Consider the following 21,737-nt stretch of genomic DNA (forward strand, 5'->3'; position numbering starts at 1 on the left):
TGTGCTCTCTGCCTCCTGCTTGTGGTTAGATATGAGCTCTCAGTGATTCCTGTGGTACTTAGCCTTTGCTCCGCCATCATGGTCTTTAACCGTCTGACACCATGAGCCCAGTTACACACAACTCTGTAAGATGCCTTGGTTTTATCAGCAATAGATAAGTAATCAACATACCAGGTTAGCGAACTTTCCTTGGGCAAAATAAGTTTTCTGAAAGAAAGCTGGCCCATATTACAGTCTGAATCCTGAGTGCCACCAAAGATCCTGGTGCTTGAGGCTTGGCACTACTGGGGGAAATACGAACCATCAAAGGTAGGTCAGTTGGGTGTGTCCTTGAAGGGAACTATTCCTCCTGTTCCTGGTCCTCCTGTTTGCACCTGGCCTCCTTAAGTGAACCCTTCACCACCACACATGCCTACCACAGGCCCCATGTGAGAGAGCTTAGCCACCTCTGAAACCACAGGCTAACACAAGCCCGCTGCCTGTCTTCTTCCCTGAGCATCCCAGGTGCCTTGACATAAATGTGAGGCCAGCATACCCCAAGTACGTCTACGCAGCTCTGAGCTTTGCAATTCTGACTGGCAGCTTTCCCACCCTCTGGACTGGAGGAAGCGATGTTCAGCAGGGATACCCCCAGCATCCTGAAGCGTCAGGTCAGGCTGACGGAACAGCACACAGTAATATTCTGCAATCCTTGTGATCCCAGTTCCTTCAGAACACTGCCTTTTGTTCAAACCCACACAATAGCCCACATCCTAATGGCAGTTGTTACTCCAATGTGTTCGGAGCGGGGTGGAGGGTGGGGGGTGGGGGGTGGGGGGTGGGGAGTGAGGGTGGGGTGGAAAGGGGACTTACCCCTGCAACATGTTTCCTACTCTTGACACCCTTAAATACTCCGAGACTTCAACAGTATTTTCCTGCATTGAACGCGTCGGGATTTTCAAACCTCAAAAGCCAAGACACATACATGGAGAGCGTCTCAAGGAAGATAAAGCAACACATTTCGTGAGATAAGAAAAATAAGGAGTTTAATAATTTGAAGGGTGTAGCACACACACTGCAGTAGTCAACACCAGGTGCGGTCTGCCAGCACCAGGGTTCCTGTAGTGTCCGGGGAAGTAGGGGGTTGGCATGAGGTGCACAGGGCACGTGGGCAGCAACTGGGAGAGGAGAGTGGAGCATCAGAGCTGCTACAGCGCAGCCTGGTTCAGAACGGAAAGTGCTTCACATCCACAGGACAGGAATGGCTTCGTCCCCCTCATCCCTTACAGAACAAGGAGGAATTAGGGTTGGTGAGAGGTGCCCTGTGCTGTTGGTATCAAAGCTCCATCTGCAGAGATGCAGGAGAGAGAAATGGGTGTGTACACCAGGGCCGGTTTTAAAAAGAACTGCTCTTGGGTGCAGATTCTCGCTCCCTGGAGAGCCTGGAAGACACTGGATCCTCAGAGAGACAAGGCGGCGAGCTGACATACGCTAACCACCATGTCCAGGGTAGGGACTGGGAGTGTGAATACTCATGGGACACTCCAAGCGGATCATTAAGGCAGGTCTGTAGAAATTGTCCTGGGGCATGGATGGCAACCTCAGCAGTGGTGAGGACAGCGGCAAACAGCCTTCGCTTGCTCTTGGTGGAGGAGCTGCCCAGCAACCCCAGGCACCTGTTGCCAGCAGTGGAGTTGCAAGGAGCGTTGTTCCTGAGGTGAGACCCACCGTGACAGCAAACACTGTCCTCTGCTGCAGTGTCATTTGGGTCAGAGTGCTTGGAAAACAGGAGTTACCAAAAAGAAAAGAACACCTCAGCTTTTCTCAGCCGGCACAGACTAGGCTGGTTAAAGGCTAGCAGGAGTGGAGGCTCTGGTGGACCCCGACAGACGCTGCAATGAGCTAGAGTGTGGAGGAAGGAGAGAGCACAGTCTCCAAGTCCTCACTCAGAAACCTCCATACAGGACAGGCGGCCAGGGCTTGGGTCACGTCTTAGGGAGGCTGTGCGGAGGCCCTAGCAGCCACACTGCTCCTCAGTGTTTAAAGACAAACGCCTTTCTATGGGAAACCATCTCTGAGTTCAAAACAACCGCTTTAGAGAAAGGAAGAAGACAGCTAAGCTTCTGAGGTCACTGTCACTGTTGCCAAATCAAGGGCAACAAAAACAGGGCCTCTTGCCCAGGCCCCCAGCCTTGCAGGGCCTGCCTAGCCTGGGGAGGCAGCAAAGCCGAGCGCGGGCACAGCACCTGAGGGCTCCCTGTGCTGCTCCACCTCGGGTATGTATTGCTTTATTCTTGCTCAGGGTTAAGAGGGCTTTCAGTGGCCTGGACAATGCTGACTGCAGCCAAAGGCAGACCAGAGCTTGTGGATGAAAACAGCCTGCAGCCAAACCATGCCCAGCAGCACCGGCTAAAAATTATGGAATAAATAACACATCTATGTACAGGGCCAAGATACACCAGGCTAACCCACTTCTCCACACTGTAACCCAGGACAGACAGGACAAGGCAGCAGAGGCAGGCATCACAGGCGGGTACCAGTCTCACCTTCCTAGAACCTGCGATGCCCTGGGCACATCCACAGCTCGGGACTGGAATACTGCAGTTAAGAACAGAGACACACAAATTCACTGTGCCTGATGGCACACTTCACAAACACAACTCAGGTCCCTGTGGCCAGAAAGGCTGAGAAGGAAATCCTAGCAAGAGGGTTAGCACAGTCAGATCTCAGTATTTACAAGGAGTACACAAGTATGCTATTTATATATTCAACTGAAGTCCAAAAGCCACAGGCCTCTGGTCAGTCAGGCGTGGAGAAGTGTGCAGAGCTGTGCTCACTCAGCCCGGCCTCAGTGCCTATGGCTCACATGTAGCTACTTCAGCAACAGCTTCATTACTGCTGCTCTCCTTTTGAAGACCACCTTCCTTAGTCCTGAATGTCACTGTGCTGGGGGTCAAGGGCCCCCAGCCTTGTCCAGGAACTGCTGGTCTTCAGCCTATGAGAATGAAGTCGACCTATAGATTGGTCTCATCCCAAGCAGGGTCGTTCATGTTCTTTAGGACTTTCCTCACCAGCTTCTCTAGGTCCTTGCGGGCCCTCTGTTCCTCCTCTAAGGATTTCTTCATCTTCTTGTTATCCTGTAAGCCAAGCAAACAGCAGCAGGCTCACTACCTCAGCACCTCACAGCACCCTTCACCTCAGCTGAGTCCTTAGGCAGCCCAGGCTGGGAGGGGCTGGCCGACTCAGCTGAGCCATGAATGTACCCTGAAGAGTAACGGCCGTCTCCCACTTACATGCATGACAACTTCATAAAACCTGACAGAAGAAAGGGGCTGCTAACAGTGACAGGAACAATGTCTACAGACCTACTGTTAGCATTTTTAATTCCTGTCCAGTCAAATGCAGAACAGAAGCAACAGCAACCGAATGCCCTGAGCATGGGGAAGGACAGCAGGCACTGCTGAGTGTGTCCAGTTACCTCACCCTCAGGACACTGCTGCCCTGTGCCCCCAAAGCGCCTGTACTCCCATCAGCGCTGAACGTACACATCACACAATGGTTCAAGCAGGTGAAGATACTTGCAGGGCAAATCTGACATCCTGAGTTTGATTCCCAGAACCCACATAGAAGTGAAGAGAATCAACTCCACATGTGCTGTGCCACGTGCCCCACCCCACATCATAAACACAAAGTAATAAAGCACAACTTAAAAGTTAGGCAAAAGACTGTCTCACACACACACACACATACACACACACACACATACACACACACACACACACACACACACACACACACACACACACACACACACACACACACAAAGCTGGCTAGGTATCATGGTGGACAGCATTCTACATCACTCTGGCAAGCCTGAGGCAGCTCGCACCCAAACAGTGGAACTGCACATTCAAGTCTCTCCTAGCCACTCACTCTTGTGTTTTAAGATGATAGTTTAGAGAATTCTTTTTTGGAAGGTGTGTGTGCATGTACATGCATTGTTTTATACGTGGGGTGTTTTTCCTGAATGTATGTCTGTATACAATGTGTATGCAGTACCCACAGAGGCAGAAAAGGCAGCAATAGATACCCAGGGACTGGAGTTAACAGATAAGCTGCCATGTGGAATGTAAGCTAAATTTGGACCTCTTAACCACTGTACCATCTCTCCAGCCCTTGCCTGTCCCTCTGAAGAAAGGCTTGTGACTTTGTGATTTCCTTTTATATACAATGTGCTTCATGTTTAAACAGCATATCCCCCTTTCTCCCATTTAAAAAGAAAACTGATTAAAAGTAAAAACTGGTTGCATACCTGTCTTAACTCCTGGACTTCATCCTTTAATGCGTACACCGTATCCACGAGGCTCCTGAAACAGGAGAGTGAGTTAGCACAGGAAAGGCAGTGTGTGCCAAAGAGGCACAGACTGGCAGGGCCTCCAGAATCTCCACCTTGGGCTGCAAAGAGGCCAAGCTCTGCCTACTCAGTCCCCTGGTCTAAATCTGTAACTTCAGAGAGGAACCCACCTGGGTACCTGAGGCTAGCCCCAAGTCTAGACCATCACCTATTAGTGGGGTTGGAAGGCTTTAGAGATTGTGCCACCCACAGGATGGAGTGGGGTGGGTGGGGAGAGCCAGCCATAACGGAGTAGAAAGCCATAAAGCCATCTGACTGCCTGGGATGGTATGGGGTGGGTTGGGGGGTGGAGGGGAGCCAGCCATAATGGAATAGAAAACGATCTTACTTTTCCTCTATCACTGTCTGCCCATTGCTTTTGGTTTCTTCGACTATAATTTTTTCTTCTTCTGGAAGCAACACTTGTGGAGCAGATTCTTTGCGCGAACCTGGGTCATTAGAAAGAGAAGCCCCATGTGAGTGCCACGTGAGCAACAGGAAGGGCATCTACTGCACTACACACTGCTTATCACACAGCGCCGTGATTACACAGTAAAATATTCCACCACTTTTCTCCAGCCGTTTTTTGAGTGTGGCCGACCAAACATTACCGAGCAAAGGAACCAGCAAAAGTAAACTATTAAACTCCCTTAAATATGTAATCTCCAATAGCAAGTACACTAAAGGTCTGACCACACACAGCAACACTGGAGAGACCAGACCGTGAAAGAATGCATCATTCCTGTGCTTATAAATGAAAAAGTCTAGCAACTGAAAAGTTTCAGGGCTGGAGTAGTAAGTAGTGTAGTGTTAAGGGCTAACATCAAGAAAAGGCTGCAAATGTACAGTAATGTCTTTAAAAATCGCTAACATTGTGATCACCCAGTGAGAACATTCTCAGTCCACTTGACACACATAGCTTCAAATGAACAGCAGGAACACTACCCACGCATAACAGGCATATATGGTCCTGGCACAGACGCCAACTGGTGACACCTCATGTGACATACACTGTGCCACGGACATTGGCCTTAAAAGGGTGGGTAACCAGGAAGAATTGCAGTGTGGTTATGACTGTTATTTGGGGCACCAGAAACACTGGAGGAAGGACGGGCTCTGCGCACATGGGCGCCTGCTGACTGTGCTCGTCTCAACTCTCCTGGGGAAGCAGCGAGGGGTAAGATGACTGTGGAAAGGGGTTGATTTGCTTTTGTGTTTCTAGGGTGCCCTTTGTATGTCTTTCTGAAAGCACATCAGATTTTAAGAAGCACTTCTTGTGCACCCTCGTTGGCATGGAAACCCTAGAACAGTGTTTGAGAGAGAGCTGTGAAGAGCAGCTTTCCCTGCAATTTAACCCAAGCCTGTGCTTCTCTGAATGGAGGTGAGCCACCACTGTCTAATCTTACGTATGTCCCTGGCATGTAGGGACACGCAGCTGTCCACCAGGGCAACTATGGGGCCCAGAAGACTGATGCCTCGGGTGTATCTCCCCAGGCCATCCTCTGTGTCACTGCACTGAAAGGTGCTCAATCAAGTCCAGAGTGACAGACAGTCTGGAAACACCTTGGGGAGTTCAGAAGTCACCATCAACCAGGTCGATGTCACATAGCACAATGTTGCCAGTAAAAAGAGGGGCTTGCATATGATAAGGTACTCCAGCCTTGAATCCCATGTGCGTAGCAGAAGGTTGTCAACTTCCTAAGATGCTTGGGGTATATTCTTTGTGACAAACTATCCCAAATGATGGCCATCCCACCCTGGAGGGGCTGCAGCTACTGCTTTAGTGAGGACATACCACCAGTGTCTTTCTCTCTGTGTCTCAAGTCCTAAGGCTTTAAGATACAGTCCTAGGGAGGAACATGTTCTAAAAGCCACCATCAGGCTGACAATGTCAAACCCCACCCCCACTCCCATCAGGTGCAAGTGAAAGACAGATGTCCTTTCTGACAGCCTCCTTTATTTAGCAGGAGCCCACTCTGAGGGCCTTTCCTATTGAGCACTGACGGACACACAGGTCACACAGGGAAAGACGGAGAAAGCCCCAGGTGTTTTTACATGTGCCTCCAACATGAGGGCAGGTATCTTTAGAAGTTAGTGCATGCTCAAAGTGCCAAAAAAATTAGTATTCCAAAGATACGGGTGTTTGAGCTGCTGGAGCCCAGCTTGTGGGTGAAGAGGTAGAGACAGGAAACAGCATGTGGGTTGGCTCTACAGGCCCCCCACACTTATCCTGCATCCAAGTACTCTGCGCGGGCTGACCACTGTTGGCTGTGCTAGCCCCACAGTAAAGTCACATTAAACTTACTATGGACCAGTGCGGTCCACACACTTCCTCTCTGCTCCTTCAGTCTTTCCCAGCTGGAAAATCTGTTTCTAGCACTAAGGCTTCCAGACTATGTAACTGACTGAGGGGTGACCCAGACTCACCAAGGACACTTTGTTGAAGGTTGTCCTTTCGGTAAACCATTGAGTGTCCAGTCAAAACTTGGAGCCAAAAGGGGCAACCTTCTCTACAGAGCTGTTCTAAGATGGACAGAATCTAACAGCCAGCTCTTACCAAATGAAGTCCTAAGTAAAAGCCATGAGCTCCAGTAGGTAACACAATGAATTTGAGGAACTCAAATGTATGGCCCCAGTTGTCAGTTGGAAACATATGACGGGGTTCTGGATGTGAAACTGCTGTGAGCACAGTGTACCCAAGAATTCAGTCCAAGACTAAGTTTGGGACTGAGTTCTGGGATAGGCAGAGGGACGCTGCAGGAGCTAGTGGTGGGTGACGGTGGGCGACGGGCCTGTGAGGGAGCTTGCACAGCAGACACCTGCCAGTCACTACAGCCACCCACCTTCCAACACCACATGCACTTCTAAAATGATTGTCTTTAATGTGTAGCCTCCTTTCAACAAAATAATGAAGACCAGCAAAGCCAGGTTTGTAAGTTGGCCAACTATTTTAAGAACAGGTGTTTTCTAAAATACATTCTTAATGCTATAACTGAAATATTACTAGCTTAGTTGCATCACAGCAGTTTTCCTCAATACCTAGGTAGGAAAAAAGCATGTAACCACAGGACCGGAGAACCTTCTAGTACTTTGCATGAAGCCCCATCATGGGATCTGAGATATGCTAGCACACTATGAAGGCTCTGCACAGTGGAGGGCTCTCTTTTACACACTGTGGTCCTTGGGGTAATGAAGTCGGGATCTGCTATTGCTTTCCTGAAAGACTGCATGCAGCCCTTTCCTGGAGGTTCACAGCACACTTCTAGAACAATACAGGTTTGGGGAGAGCAACATAAAAGTCCTTTTATTATAATCCAGCCATTCAAAGCTCCTTGTCTAAACAGTGGGCCTGTTAAATCTCACCATCAATATCAACTGTGCTTTCTATGGGCAGCAGCATGACAAGTCCCAGGTGGCCCCACAGCCCTACATACAGAAACCATCCGTCTGCCTCCCCCGCCATTATGACCTCCATGTGCAAGCGGAGCAAAAGATACACGAATAAGACAGCACAGTTTCTAACTAGCCCCAACCTAGCACTCCTCATGCAGATGCTCCAAGAACAACCTCAATCCCTGCGTGACAAGTTTACACGGTCATTCTTTGGGGACATGCTGGGGATACCCACAGGCTCTAGGACCTATGGCAACACCCACTCACAGATGTGATTCAAGAAAGAGAACATGCCCACAGCAATGGAAGCACAAGAGTCAAACACTAGTACCTCAAAATCCTGCCCTGCACTGTCAGCGGCAACCAGGCTATGGGTCTCACTTCAGAAACACTGATCTACGTAGGCTGCCACAGCCAAGGACCATCCCAGGCTCCTCCCTCAGCCTGGGATGACTGGATAACACACAGCTAGGACTCATCAATGACAAGTCGACTGTCCAGCTCACGCACTGTATGAAGTATGTGGGCACACACGTGTGTTTGCCTGTACCCAAAGCAATAACTGAGGCTGTCACAAAAGAGCATCAGCCCATCTGGCCAGTGGCCTGACACACTTGTGACATGCTCCTGCATCACCATTTATATACAACTGATACTACTTTCAACCAAACAAAACACTGCACATAGAGGAGCATCCAAGTCTCACAGGCTGCACTGTCTATGGCTCTGAGGTTTGGAATGGCTTTTCCATCCTAGAAAAGGAAGGCTGTCACTAGGAAGGACTTTCTCTTCTGAATTAGGCATGTGCTTTGCAAAACATAAAGGAAATGCTGGCCCTGGTCCAAATAAAGAACTTAAAAACTGAGTTTCTTTTCACCTGTGAGAAGGGGATGCTGCTTCTGAGGAAAAGCTTTTCAGTAAATAGGAAATTTACTGAAAAATTCAGGAAATAGGAAAAAAGCAGCTGGGCCTGGAGACACGCACCTTCGATCTCCCCTTCCAGGGAAGAAGAAGTGGGCAGTGTTCTTTGAGTTCCAGGCAGCCAGAGTACATAGAGAGACCCTGCCTTGTACTATTTAGAAGACATCCCTCCTAAGAAAGTGCCAGTCATCTATCGCAGCAAACAGAATGCATGCCCACGGGCGATGCCAGCTGGAGAGAGTTGGCCATGGGACACTCAGCTTCAAACTATGCTATGCCCTCCCCCATGTAACAAATATTAAAAGCCAAGGGCTAGCAAATGCAAAATTTATTTCAACTGTACAGAACAGATGTCTTTTTAAATATAAAACAGACACTTCATTGCCATATGCAACCACAGACAATAAGCAAACTGTACAATACAATGCAACATTCAGATATACATCCAAGTGAGTTTCAAATGGGAGTCTTGTACTAAAATGGCTTTTCCCATTCACAGATAAAGAGCACAATATATAATTTCCCCAAGATCTTATACCACTATATACAGATTATTGTGTTTGGCTTAATAAAGACTTCTGGCGAGTACCAGTTAGACAGGAACACTGCGGGCCACCTACAGAAGGCCCGGGATGGCTTGGACCTACCTTCTCCATCAGTCTGCGTCCTTCCGTTTAACACTCACTGCGCACAGGCTTTACAGAGCTGCAGAAATGTTAGGTGCTATCAGCATGACTATAGTTTCACACACGTAGAACCGACGGCCCCTCCAACGCTGTGTCCCCTCTGCCACATGAGGACCATCTCCTGTGCTTGTGGCACTGACAAATTTCTAACCAGGTCACAAGACTAATGTCAGACATCCAAAACAAAGGCAAAAAAGTTGAGCTGTTGTTCCACAGCGTTGGTCTCAACAGAAATTGCCACCCAAACAGCTCTGACTGGTACAACGTGAGCAAGGGCAAAATGTCAGGACAAGCTCAGCAATGCTGACAGCAACATGTCCTTGAGACGGCAGTGCCACTTGACTCGGTGTCATGAGAAGACTCCAGTCCAGTAGCTGTGCCTCACTGTTGCAGCACACAGCTCAGGACAGGTAACCCATACTAGGGTGAGGCAGGGGTAAGAAGACAACCACCATATGGGGTTAGACAACAGCCGCCTCTGCCACTGCCTGAGACTGCACAAAATACAGAGGTTCATGTTTTGTTTTGTTTTTCAAAGATCCCATTTGCTATTTGGCTGAATCCATACAACCTTATTCCTACTGGAAATTAATACTGGGTGCAAGTTTTAAAGGCTTGCTCCTTGACTTTTCTATAAAAATACCAACTCTCCAGGGGCAAAGCCGCTCCACTGGGAACAGACAGAGCCGTGTAGGCTCCAGGCTAGCCCTCTCTCCATGCACAGGCTCCTCTACTAGCAGCAGGACCAGCTTCCGAGAGAGCAAAGGGGTCAAATACTGTCTCTACTAGCTTGGCAAGAAGGACTAGGCGTCAGAGGTCACGGCCACCAGAGCTCCACATCCTGAAGGATGGACACGTGGCACAGTTACAGTTCAAGGCAGCCCTAAGGTTACACTGTAGCACTGTGTGCAGGAACTAGTGGCCACGCTTGTCTGCACTAACTGACGCAGCCGCATCCAGTTCTGCTCAGGGCCAGTGAGAACTCCTTACAACAAACCCAGGTTGAGGGCGTCTCCCGGGCCACCCTGCGGAACATGCTCAGTATCCAGACTGCACTGTGCTGATACAGGGCTGCAGGCAGCAGCTCCACTGCAACTGGTGCTCACATGGTTCTCTCAGCACAGCATGAACGGGGGGCAGCCAGGCTGCAGCCAAACATCGCTGTGAATGCCTGGGGCGCACAGTCTTGATGGTACCTCTCACCATCATCACTGTGGTTCAGGGAAGTGTGGTGCAATGGTCAATGTCTAAGCCGTGACAGTGAGAGTGCTCACCTCACGGTCATGCCACACACAGGAAAAGGCACAGAGCAATGGGTGGAGACAGACTCCAGACTCTGCTCTCAACACCCAGAGGCACCAGCCCTGGTGTGCATCTGCCTGGCACAGAGTCCATGCGGTCATGTGCACCATCACCAGAACAGCCGTCAGCTGACTCGGTGCTTCGGGCACAGGCAGCCCTCTAAATCTCTCCACAGATACTTGGTCAAGTGCATTATACATTAAAAAAACAATTAGATCCCTGTGTATAAGGCTAGTCTTCTCCGCTGTGGCACTTGGATGCATACCTATGCGGCTGCATAAAATAGAAAAGTGTCCGTACGGCTGTATCCAAAAGGAAGTGAAACGGTTGCTACACGGAGCTTGTTTTATATTTAAAAAAAAAAAAAAAAAAAAGCTCCCTATTGGGAAAAGCCCGTCAGGTACTCACTGGACTCACCACCTCCCTCCAACAGGCAGCAGTTTAAATTCACTCTTAGATTGGCAATTAAGCCTCCACTAGGTACAATGGGAAATACCAAGACACTCTCCAGAGTTGTTAAAATATCACATAAGAGAGACAAGGAACAGCAAGAAACGTCTAAGAAAAGCAGGCTGCAGTACAAGCATTGTTAAGAAAGGCTCAGTGCGTTAGTTCTGGTGAGAGATATATGAGCAGCAGCTCTTACGGGATGCAGAACCCATTCTGTAACTATGGGCTGTCCATATACTGTCATACTCAGAGTCTTCCGAGAGGTCTGAGGGCTCCAAACGAGAAAGGCTACTGCGACGACCCAAGGAGTCTAGACTTGATTGGTCGTCATCAGCCAAGACGTGATTATGCATCAGGTCAGTGCCTTGCCATGCTAAGACGAATGAAGTGACAGGTGCGACAGGCAGAGGGTGAGGAGGGACGGACAGGAGAGCCACAACCAAAACATGGAACAAAAGCAAAAGGTGATGGGAAGAGAAGGGAAAGAGAAAATATTGTTAAAAAATGGCAACATGTCTGCTTCTCCTTACTTACTGCTGGGCTTTCCTAATGAACTTATTAGCACAACCCTCAGAATAAACCCAATTCTTTCTAAGCCCCAAAGTCACATCTGAGGATACCTGCATGTCTCAGCTAAAATGCCTACACATTCATTCACTGCCAGAACATGACTCTCTAAGCTCTTGACAATTAGCTAGTCCTACTGACAAGGACACTAACTATGTGGCCTTAGCACCCTCGCCTATGTTGTGGTCTCCTCTTCGGTTCTTCCTCTGCCAAGACAGCATGAGCAGCAGGTGCTAAACTTACCGTTGTCAGTCTACAACCTGCCGCAGCCTCAGAGTGGTCCCTGGTCCCCACCCCCAGTCAGCCCTGGCAGGGTGTGTTCCTATGTCACCACCCCTGATGTGGAACCTTTACGGAAAGGTAAGTACAGTCTGGCAATGCCACCATGTGGAAAGGGAGTGGACAGGAAGCAGGGGCCAGGGAACAGGGCAGAAGAAGCTGCATGCGTGGTTAGCAATGTGAGCGTGAGCTGGGCAGCAGCTAGGTGGGCATGCAGGGCTGTATGGGGCTCCTGGGGGAGAGACCACAGGTAAGCCTCAGCAACCAAAGTAGGCTATGTGCCAAGTCTGTGAAGGCCATTCCTTCTTTGAGACAGAAAACAATGACAAATGTGCTTAGTTTGCAAAGTCCTGTTGGCATCCAAACATATCCTGAACAGAGTAAGGCTTCAGGTAAAGCTATATTAGCATTCTGAACGTTTTACCAGGCATTTGATCTGGAAATGAGCTCACAATAAACCCATCTCCAAATGCCCTCATCAACTGCACCACCTGTGCAGCACCAACTGTGCATCTGTCCCATTTCTCAGAGTACTCAGAGGAGGCCCCAGGATGCCAGCTGGGACATAGAGCATCATCTGAATGCAACACTCGGCACGCTGACCGTGCTTTCTGCAGGGAAGGAATGGAAAACAGAGCATGGGCCAGGCAAGGAACAAAGGCTCCAAAAAAACTACAGGCTGCCCTACTCCGGCAGCCAAAGCTCACCCCAGGGCACTGCTTTCTGCCCAGAGGGACTCATGGCCTGTGTCACATGTGGGAGTTCACAGAGCAGCCAAGGTCACCTGGACGATAAGCTGGGACCCTCATTTCCCTTTATGCACTTGAAGTGGGGTGACTGATTAAAACCACACATCTAAGTCTAGGAAGTTTGCTGGCTACGGTTACAACCTATCAGAATCCATCACATTTAATCATCAAAATTCTATTTATGAATCACTCTTCAATCATCAAAATATACATTCCACAGCTTGCTAGGGTACCCAGGCTTACTTCCTGTGTCTCTCCTCCTCTGAGCAGTTATAACCAGTTCTTCCTTAGAAGTAGGGACAAAGAGACCTCACTGACCCTTAGCAAGACAGTATTAACACCACCAGCAGAAGGCAGTGCAGAGCTGCAGACGCTGCGAGTGGAAGAAGAGGCACCTGGCCATCTGTAAAGTCACCTAGGGCTGAGCCTGACAAACCTGCTGGCTAAGCTGCAGGCTCCTTAACCAAAGCTCAGGTGGCTGAAAAGTCCTGCCCACCTTTCCTGTCTGTTCAAGACTGGCAAGATGTGACCTGAGCCATCACCCTGAAGGTGTTGTTAAAATGTTGACGTCTGTCCAAAAACTGGGGTGGAAAAGGGGACAAGATAGGAGATCCACAGCAGCCGGTTTCTATGCCAACCAGCCAGCTCCAAAACAAAGGGAGGACTGCAGGGCCCCTGCCTGCAGGTCAAAGGGCAGGAGTCAGGCAGTGCTCCTGGATGCTACCATAATGCAGACTCCCACCTGTGAGGAGTTAAAAGAAAGTACCTGGCATCTGCCCAAGAAACTACCATTGTTTATAAATATTAAAAACAAAATAAAGTTTAAAGATGATAAAAAAAAATGGATCTAGATTTGAATTTTAGGCGATTTTTAAAAGGAAAAAAAAAAAGCCCCAGTAACACCAAAAAAAGAGCAAAAATAAAAAAGGCACCTCCACTGCCTTCTGCATGCAACTGCACAATTAAAGTTTCATGAAAGATGCTGGCCCTCACACTGGATGCTATCTAGAACACAGTACTGGGCATACTGCTACACGACTTGCTAAGCTCCTGGAACCTCCCTCTGCAGAGCAGCTAGTCTGTGCAGCAGCTGCTTGTGACCTGTGCCCACACAGGGTGAACTGACACTTACTTGAGTTCAGGGTCTGCCTCGTCTTTGCGCTTGTGCAGTAAGCTTCAATGACCTTCAGGATCTGAGCGTCTTCTTCCAGAGCGGCTGTGCCTGTTGAAATACATGAGCTCATTACCACTCGGCACAGCCCAGAGCTCCGCAGAGCAGTTCAGATGCCACCCTTCACTTTCTTGTGGGCTAATATTTAGGTTCTCTAAACAGTTGTACGTAGGTACATTCAAGAGCGTTGAAGGTTTGAAATCTGCACACTGCAAAGGGTTAGCATCACAACTCTGTAAAATCCTAGGTGCCTCAGTTTCTCCACCACTCACCAGACAGCACAAGACTGGAATGCGTGGACTACAGGAGACAAGAGCAGTAAAAAGACATCAAGTCTCAGAAGAACAGAAAGTAGGACTCAGAGCTAAGCACCCCAAGGGTCATAGACTGAGCCCTGATACAGCATGGGTAGTAGAGCTGTGGGGCCACCACAGGAAACTTTAAAGGGGCACTGTCTCTGACCCAGGATTTCTTAGACACTAATGTGACACATTTACCATGCCAAGCACAGAAGTGCTTCAAAGCTCTGCCGTAAATGCAGCCTAGCCACCTGGGTACAGGTTTCCTCTCTAGGCAGAGGCCAGAAGACCCAATTAAAGCAGTGGGACCAATCCCAGCCCTGGGCCCTGTGCTCAGAACAAGGTGATATGGGAGAAAGCTACTTATTTTCTCTAGTGTCTTTTCTGGTTCTATCTGAGGTCACTTAGCTATATTTTTCTTTTCCTTTTTTAAGTTCCCCTATTCTAAAACCATGGGAGAAGGCTGCTGTTCTCACAGCTATAAGTAATCATGCCTCAGTAACTTTTATGGATGTATTGATTTCACACAAGCTCTCACTATGTAGCCTTGATGTCTAGAACTTGCTATGTAGCCGGGCTGGCCTCTTATCTTACAGAGATCTGCCTGCCTCGGCCTCTGGAGTGCTGGGACTAAAGACATACACCACACGTCTAGTTCTAAGACTCAAAGACAGTGAAATGCAGATAAGGCAAAGCAAGACAGGATTGCAATCCTGAGAGCACCCAGTTCACCACCTGCATCAAGTTATTAGGCAGGTGCCCACAGCATGTGGCTTCTTCAGAAGTGGCAGGAGGCTGCGAGAAAGGCTCTGGGCAGCAGAAGCTACCTTCACTCAGGGTGCTGTCTGGCTGCTATAACCAGTTGCTCTTCTCACACCGGGGTGAGCATGTGCACACCAATCAAGGGCAGAGAGAGCCATTGAAGCCAGAAGCACAGTGCAAGCCCACTGTGCGCACAGCCATGCCAGCCGCTCTCCTACGGCTGCAGATGCTCTGCCACTCAGTGTGGACTACCTCATGGACATATAATGCCCTATCCTTCCAAGCAAGCTAACACAAGTCATCCAATTACAGAAGCTTTAGAGAGATGAGGTTTGCTGAGCATCTGCCAGGCAGCAGGTGTTGAGTGGGGAACTGTAACATAACACTTCTATTCAACCCTCGTCCTTGGTCTAGCATATCCTCTCATCCCTAACCTGCTGGGACTTCTGGGCAAGGATGCAGCACTAGACTACCTCTCCTGTGAGCTCTGAGCACACAGTTTTCAGCTGGAGCAGACCTCTCTCATCAGAACCACAGCCTAGTACCATTCAACCCTGCCTCCTGGCTTATGTCTCCCCAATACAGGCCCACCCTGCACCAATCAGACAGCTGAGGCCCACCTGTGCCCAGGAGAGGGTGTTGCTGCTGTCAGTGTCTCGGTGTCAACCCTGAGCAGACTGCCCCACAGCAGCCTCTTCTCAGCAATGACACCAGTGCCCCAGGCACCTGGCTGGGACAAGTAAAATACTTTTACACATTGCTCCGTCTCCTGGAGTAAATCTACCCACCCAAGGACCAGTGCTATGAACTTGGTCTCACATTTGGACACAAAGCAGTATTAAATGTCTGCCAGTACTGAAGGTCTGACTGACATTTGGGTCTCAGCACCCCATCATGTCAGTCACGTGGAAGGTACAGGGTACATGCTTCTTCAATCAGGCCACCAGGCACACCTGAGCCCAGCCCTCACGTCTCCTAACAGACAAGCCGTGTGTGTGAGCGGAATCTGGCTCTAACAAGTTCATAGGGCTGCTGGATGGAGTGAAGGCAACAGAAAACCACAGCCCTCAGAGAGGTGGGCGGAATGATACGGGCTGGAGCGAAGCTGGAAGAGCAGCAGACGCAGGGACTGCTTACTCCTCTCTACCACCTGCTGTGGAGGTGCAGGCCCTGCTCTCCTGCCATGTTCCCACAGGGCACTCACTCTTGCGCACAGCGAACTCCTCATCCGAAGGCTTCCGCTCAGGCTTGCGCTTTGGCAGCAGCTTTTTCATGGTCTTGGGGCTCTTACTGAGATCCTAGGGAAACACCAATGATAAACATACTAACAGACTGGATGACACCAGCCAGCCACCACTAAAGCACCTCTCACCCCCACCACCAGCTCTTTCATGTTTCTCTGCCAATGCCAACATAAAAATAAGCCAAAAGCCAAGAGGACATCTCACCATCCCTCACCAACAGGCCTCAGCTCTGATGAAAATGCTCATGTTAATGGAACTAGACCCCACAAGCATACATGGCAATATGGCCTGTGCAGGAAAAAGGAGGGACAGGCCCACTCACATGCTCCACACAGCAGGGCAGGGCTGCCCATTCTGGGGTACAGAGTGAAGGGAAATTCGTTTATTTCAAAGGGAAGAGAAGTAAAGATTCCTTCAGCAAAGTACAAAACCCCAAAGTTAAAAGCAAAGGGAACAGGTAGGAGACCCATGGCTAAGCACAGACTCATAGAGTCAGGACTTGCTATGCAGACCCATGTCCCACTCTAAGCAAAAGTAAAGATGGTGGCCAGCAACCACCTCAGTCTCTTTCCTTTAAGGTAAAAATAGAGAATGCACACAGCACAGGGAGGCACAGGCATCACCTCCACACGACTGCTCTTACCAAGGGGCAAGGCAATTCTAGGGCAGAGCAGACTTCCACAACTAACTCACAGAGATCCTCCTGTCTCTGCACTGGGGACAGTAGAATTAAAGTCATATGCCATCATGCCAACATCCAGAAGGAGTTGACCAACACAAAACAGACTCTGTATTCTGTCTTGTTTTTAAATGTATGTTTGTTTTCTGTTTGTCTTATTGGTTTTTGTTTGCTCTGACTTTTGTCTTTTAGTTTGAGACTGAGAGAAAAAGATGAAGTTGGGTGGGTAGGGAGGTGGGAAGGATCTTGGAGGAGTTGGGACAGGAGAAAGAATATGATCAAAATGCTGACCTTAGTCTTTGAAAGCTCTCTCCTGTGGTCCGTGCTGGCCTCAACTTTCCTATGCTATAAAGAACCTTGAGCAGAAATCAGTTTCCAAAAATTGCACTGTGGGCTTGACAAAACACCCCTGAAATACAAGAGCACCTGCCCAAAGGGACCCTCCCTGCTCCACTCACTCTTTCTCAGTGTGTGTTGGGGCCTAAGCCACCATGTTCAGGCTCACACCTACTGCTACCTGGCTTCTCACACTCAGCAATGCTGAGCCTCCCCAGGTGAAAGCAGGGTTAGGTGAGCACATGAGACTTAGTGAGGATAAAGTGCACTGTGGCTGCACTCACATGCAGGAAAGAGCAGGAGCAGACTGAGGAAGGTTGCTGCAATCCCCTCAGGACAAGGAGGCACTGTCTTTGGGGACCAACTGTTTTCACTAGGGAGCCTGCTCTTTACTCCCAACTGTGCAGTCTGGGGCAGATCCTGGGCACCGTGGCATGACATGCAGTAGGTGAGGCCCTCGCAGCCTGCATGTTCAGGAGCACCTCAGGCTCAGCGCCTGCTGGGTACCGCTGCTCCAAGTGTGGGCACAGTGCACAGAGGGCTGGAGGGGAGAATGCCCATTCCATCAGGTTTACAGGTGTCACCTGGCCCTTGCAGCAGAGGGGATGACACAGAGTAAGAGCAGACCCTCTTCTTGGTTCTGAATATGTCATGGGGCGGGTGTGATTTCACACCATAAACAGAAATACAAGACTTTCACTTCTCAAGTCACCAAAGTGACTAATGGAGCTGAGTGCAGCCCTCACACACCAGATGTCAAGGCATGCTCACTGTAGCTGGCAGTCCGAGTGCTGCAGGACCTCACCTCCTTGTAGCAGAGAGCAGCTGAGGGCCGGAGGGGAGGTGCAGGCCGCAGGCAACTCAGGCTCCAAGGCTTGGGGGTCTTCGGAGGCTCCAGGGGTCCCCAGCTGATGGTGGTGTGTGGGGTGCCATGGTGAGAGGGGTGGGGGAGTGTGTGGTACGCAGGCGTCAGTGCCACAGGCTTGCTGTCCGCGTGTTTGCTGGATGGAGTGAGAGGATGGGAAGGAAGCTGCCAGGCACAAAAGCAAGAGCAGAGAGCATGAGATGGGCCAGGCCACAGAGACGGAAGGCCCTAACCACTCGGCTTCCCCTCGCTGTGCCATGTTCCGAGGGACGGGGGAGCCCCACACTCTGGACAGGGCACAGCTGCTATGCTGTAGTGTATGAGAAGCTAGCACACACATCACAATTTCACCAAAAAACAAAACCAACTGGAATCTAGTGACTGAAGTGCGACATGCTCCCTGGACATACACTATCACCTGTTAACACAGGAACAAGAGCAAGAACTGTCCCTTGTCGGAGGGGGAAAGGAGAAACTCGGGGTGCTGCAGCTGGGCCTATCCTATCTATGGCTCTTCCTGCTTGGGCAAACCCAGTTGCCAGTTGTGAAGCCAGGAATACAAAGCATTTGGCCTTTATTGGAGGATGTTAATATCTGTGTTTATCTTTAAAATATCAGCTTGTTTTAATAAAAGCAGAGTAATTTGAGGTCTGATTCTTCAGTGGAGGACGTTATTAATAAGGTTTATATTCACAGAAACCCCCATATCGACCACACTGACAATGAAATGAAAATGTTGGTAAAATAAGCGAGTTCCGAATGAGCTCCTGGATCCCCTGTAGCTACTGTGATTACAGCGCGGTTACAGAAGGCCGATTCGTAGCTCTGGAAACAACACCGGCTGGGCACAAGCCTAAGACTGTTATAGTCAGTCGGCACCAGAGAGCTGAAACCAGAGCCCAAATCTCCAGGTCACCCGCTAGTTGCTGGCTCACGGTATTTTACAAAACACTATACCACTACAGAATAACCTTTCTCAAACCAAGCAACCTACACTAGAGAAAGCTGTGTCCCATGTCCCTTGCAGCAGTAACCTGGTAATAATTAACACTGACTTCTCTCTCCTTCCTTGAAAAAGAAGAGCTATGCCTGGCACTGAAATCAGAGGTTAACTGGTTCTGGACAAAGCTGGGTCCCAGACAGAAAATACACATGCTGCCGAGGAATTCCAGGGAACAGCAGGGCTTCTCACACTAGCAAGTGAGGGACACCGCCTTCTCCACAGCAGGACTGCACAGTTGCCCCTGGCAGGGTGTCTTCTGGCTTCCACTAAACAGGAATGGCAACCCATGCATACAGCAGTCTGCCTGAAAGGTGTAGGCAGCCTAGCTTCAGGAGGTTCTGCACTCAAGGCAGCTTATGTCCCTGGCATGAGCTTAGTTCCATGGAAGCTAAGTGGTTTTATGTATTGCTTTGGTGGCGGCACCGACTGCTATCACTGAGCCACACTCCCAGTCCCCCAGCCTTCTCTTCAGGACCCTCTGGAGTAAGGATAAATTATGGAGCACGGCCATATAGACTGAGGTGGTGACGCACACTGCAAGGTATTTCAAGCTCCAACTGTGAACACAGCAGAGCAAGACCAGAAAACTGGACCCTGAGGTGAGACAGCGCGAACAGAGAAGCGCATGGTAGAGGTAGGCTCATGGGTAACTCTGCTGACCCTCTACATGACAGCACAGACAGGAAACACGGCCTTCACAACAGAAAGTATCCCAAGAGGTACATGAAGAAGGGAGGGGAATTCATAACCACAAACTGTGCATTAAAGTTCATTTCTAAAGGTCTGCTAAGTCTCTCTATAAAAATGGTTAAGTTTTAAAATAATACAAACTTCTGGAGCAAAACTAAAGTTTACACACCAATGCTAACCTGTGGGCCAGTGTACTCCACATGCTGTGGGTTCTGAGTATCGAACTCCATGCAAAGGAAGAACTACCGCCCGAGACCTGTCACTTTTAAAGTAAAGCGGAGCTGTGTTAAACACCTTTGCAACAGCCTTAGCACTTCTCTTTTGCTTTCTTGTTTATGAATGGCTTATGCAAAGTTTTAAATTCTTGGAGAAAAAAGTCACCGACAGGGCTAGTGGTTTCTGGGGTCAGTAGAAGTCTCTGAAGTACCTCTAAGTGTCACTGAGCTTGAGAGTAAACACAGTGTCTGGGGCAGTTTGCTCTGGTGACACCTACAGAAGCAAGAGGCAAGGACTGAGAACTCCTGAATCCACTGATGGCCCCAACACAGGCCATTACTGAGAGGGCGGTGAACAAAAGTCATGGTGCCTTACTGTGTGTGATGGCACAGAGTGGGGCTTGATGGTGGGGTTGCTCACAGACGTGACCTTCGTCTGCTTCTGCAGGTGCTCCACCCACTCATGCAAGTCCTGCTGGTTGTTGCAGGACACCAGAATCCGCTCAATCATGCTCCCTAGGAAGGAGAGACACAGTAAGTACACACAAGCACATATACACACCCAGAACCCAAAGCCACCTCACACACCCTCAGAAATACATGAGGCTCTACACTCACGGACAGGCTGCCTCTGCTCTGTGACTTGGTGTAGGCACGAGTGTAGCTATATTACCTGAGATCTCAAATGCATTCCTATGGTTCTCACTGTCCTCAAGCTTTGTGATGGTCATTCCTGTTGTTGGCAGCTTTCCCTACAAAAGACCCCCCAAAAAACCCAAGGTTTTCCTAATAAAGAAGGCACCACACACAACAAATAACTTTACACATGGCAGCAGAATTAAGCGTACAAAAGAGCTACCACCTTAAAAACACACTCAAACCAGATCAAGAGCCCAAACTGAAGCAAAGCAGGACCTTGACCCAACGGGTGATTCTATGAGCAGAAGACAGGAGACAGGGCCAGCGTGCACAGTGTCTGCTTTAAAGGCATGTGGAAGAGCTCACTGCCTTACAGAGAAAGGCGGAGTTAGGAGTTTGGAAACCCAACCGATGAGAAACTGAGACAAGAACACACGCTGAGAGTAAGTGTGTGGTGCTCTGTCAAACAGAAAATGTGCTGTGATGTCAGACAGATGCCACAGGATGCCCAAGTGGCAGTCAATCTGTCTGTAAAATGGGAGGGATTCACAACAAAGCAGGAAATGTCAGCTGAGAAAAACAGAAGGAGACAAAGCTCATTTAAACAGTAAAATCCAGCAGGCAACAGCTTTCCCTGAGCCACATAAACTGTGACAGCTGGGGGCCAAAGGTCACATATCTACAAAGTCTATGGATGTTTGGGGCCCAGGAAACAACTTAGGCAGAGGACAGGGTTTACTAGCAGGCAGGAGACAGGATTTATATTGATGAGTTTTGTCCACTTGACACAGCTAAAGACACCCGCAGGAGAAAACCTCAACTGAGGGGTCGCCAGCCTCCCTGTGGCCACTTTTGATTAGAAAACCTGCCCGGGCACTTTGGATTAGTAACTGATGCAGGAGGCCCAGCCCACCGTTCGAAGTGCCACCTCTGGGCAGGCTGAGAAAGGCAGCAGGTGGCAGGCGGCATTCCTTCCTATTCCCCTTTCTCCTCTTGTCCTGCACTTTCCCCAGGGATGGACTGTGTCCTGGCTATGGAAGTCAAATAAACCCGACTCCTCACATTTCTTTGCTATGATGTGTAGAGCAGTCTGAAGCCAACTAGGACAACTGCTA

At 49.4% G+C, this 21,737-nt stretch overlaps 1 protein-coding gene across 3 annotated transcripts in view; it reads right to left on the reverse strand.

The window, feature by feature from the left end:
• Nucleotides 1-1,009: 1,009 nt before the first annotated feature.
• ARHGEF7 (Rho guanine nucleotide exchange factor 7) overlaps nt 1,010-21,737 on the reverse strand; it is a gene marked incomplete at its 5' end in the record, with an annotated part of 99,824 nt that continues 79,096 nt past the window's right edge. For 2 of the 3 annotated variants that reach the window (XM_080928489.1, XM_080928491.1), the window contains 8 exons: nt 1,010-3,116; nt 4,292-4,346; nt 4,722-4,821; nt 13,852-13,941; nt 16,156-16,249; nt 18,016-18,240; nt 20,360-20,499; nt 20,657-20,735. In XM_080928489.1, the coding sequence (XP_080784615.1) occupies nt 2,994-3,116; nt 4,292-4,346; nt 4,722-4,821; nt 13,852-13,941; nt 16,156-16,249; nt 18,016-18,240; nt 20,360-20,499; nt 20,657-20,735 (906 nt within the window). In that variant the 3' untranslated portion in view covers nt 1,010-2,993. The remainder of the gene's footprint in view (nt 3,117-4,291; nt 4,347-4,721; nt 4,822-13,851; nt 13,942-16,155; nt 16,250-18,015; nt 18,241-20,359; nt 20,500-20,656; nt 20,736-21,737) is intronic. The other variant, XM_080928490.1, reaches the window with a different exon arrangement.

The sequence above is a fragment of the Micromys minutus genome (assembly GCF_963924665.1).
Source record: "Micromys minutus genome assembly, chromosome: 14".
Classification (NCBI taxonomy): domain Eukaryota; kingdom Metazoa; phylum Chordata; class Mammalia; order Rodentia; family Muridae; genus Micromys; species Micromys minutus.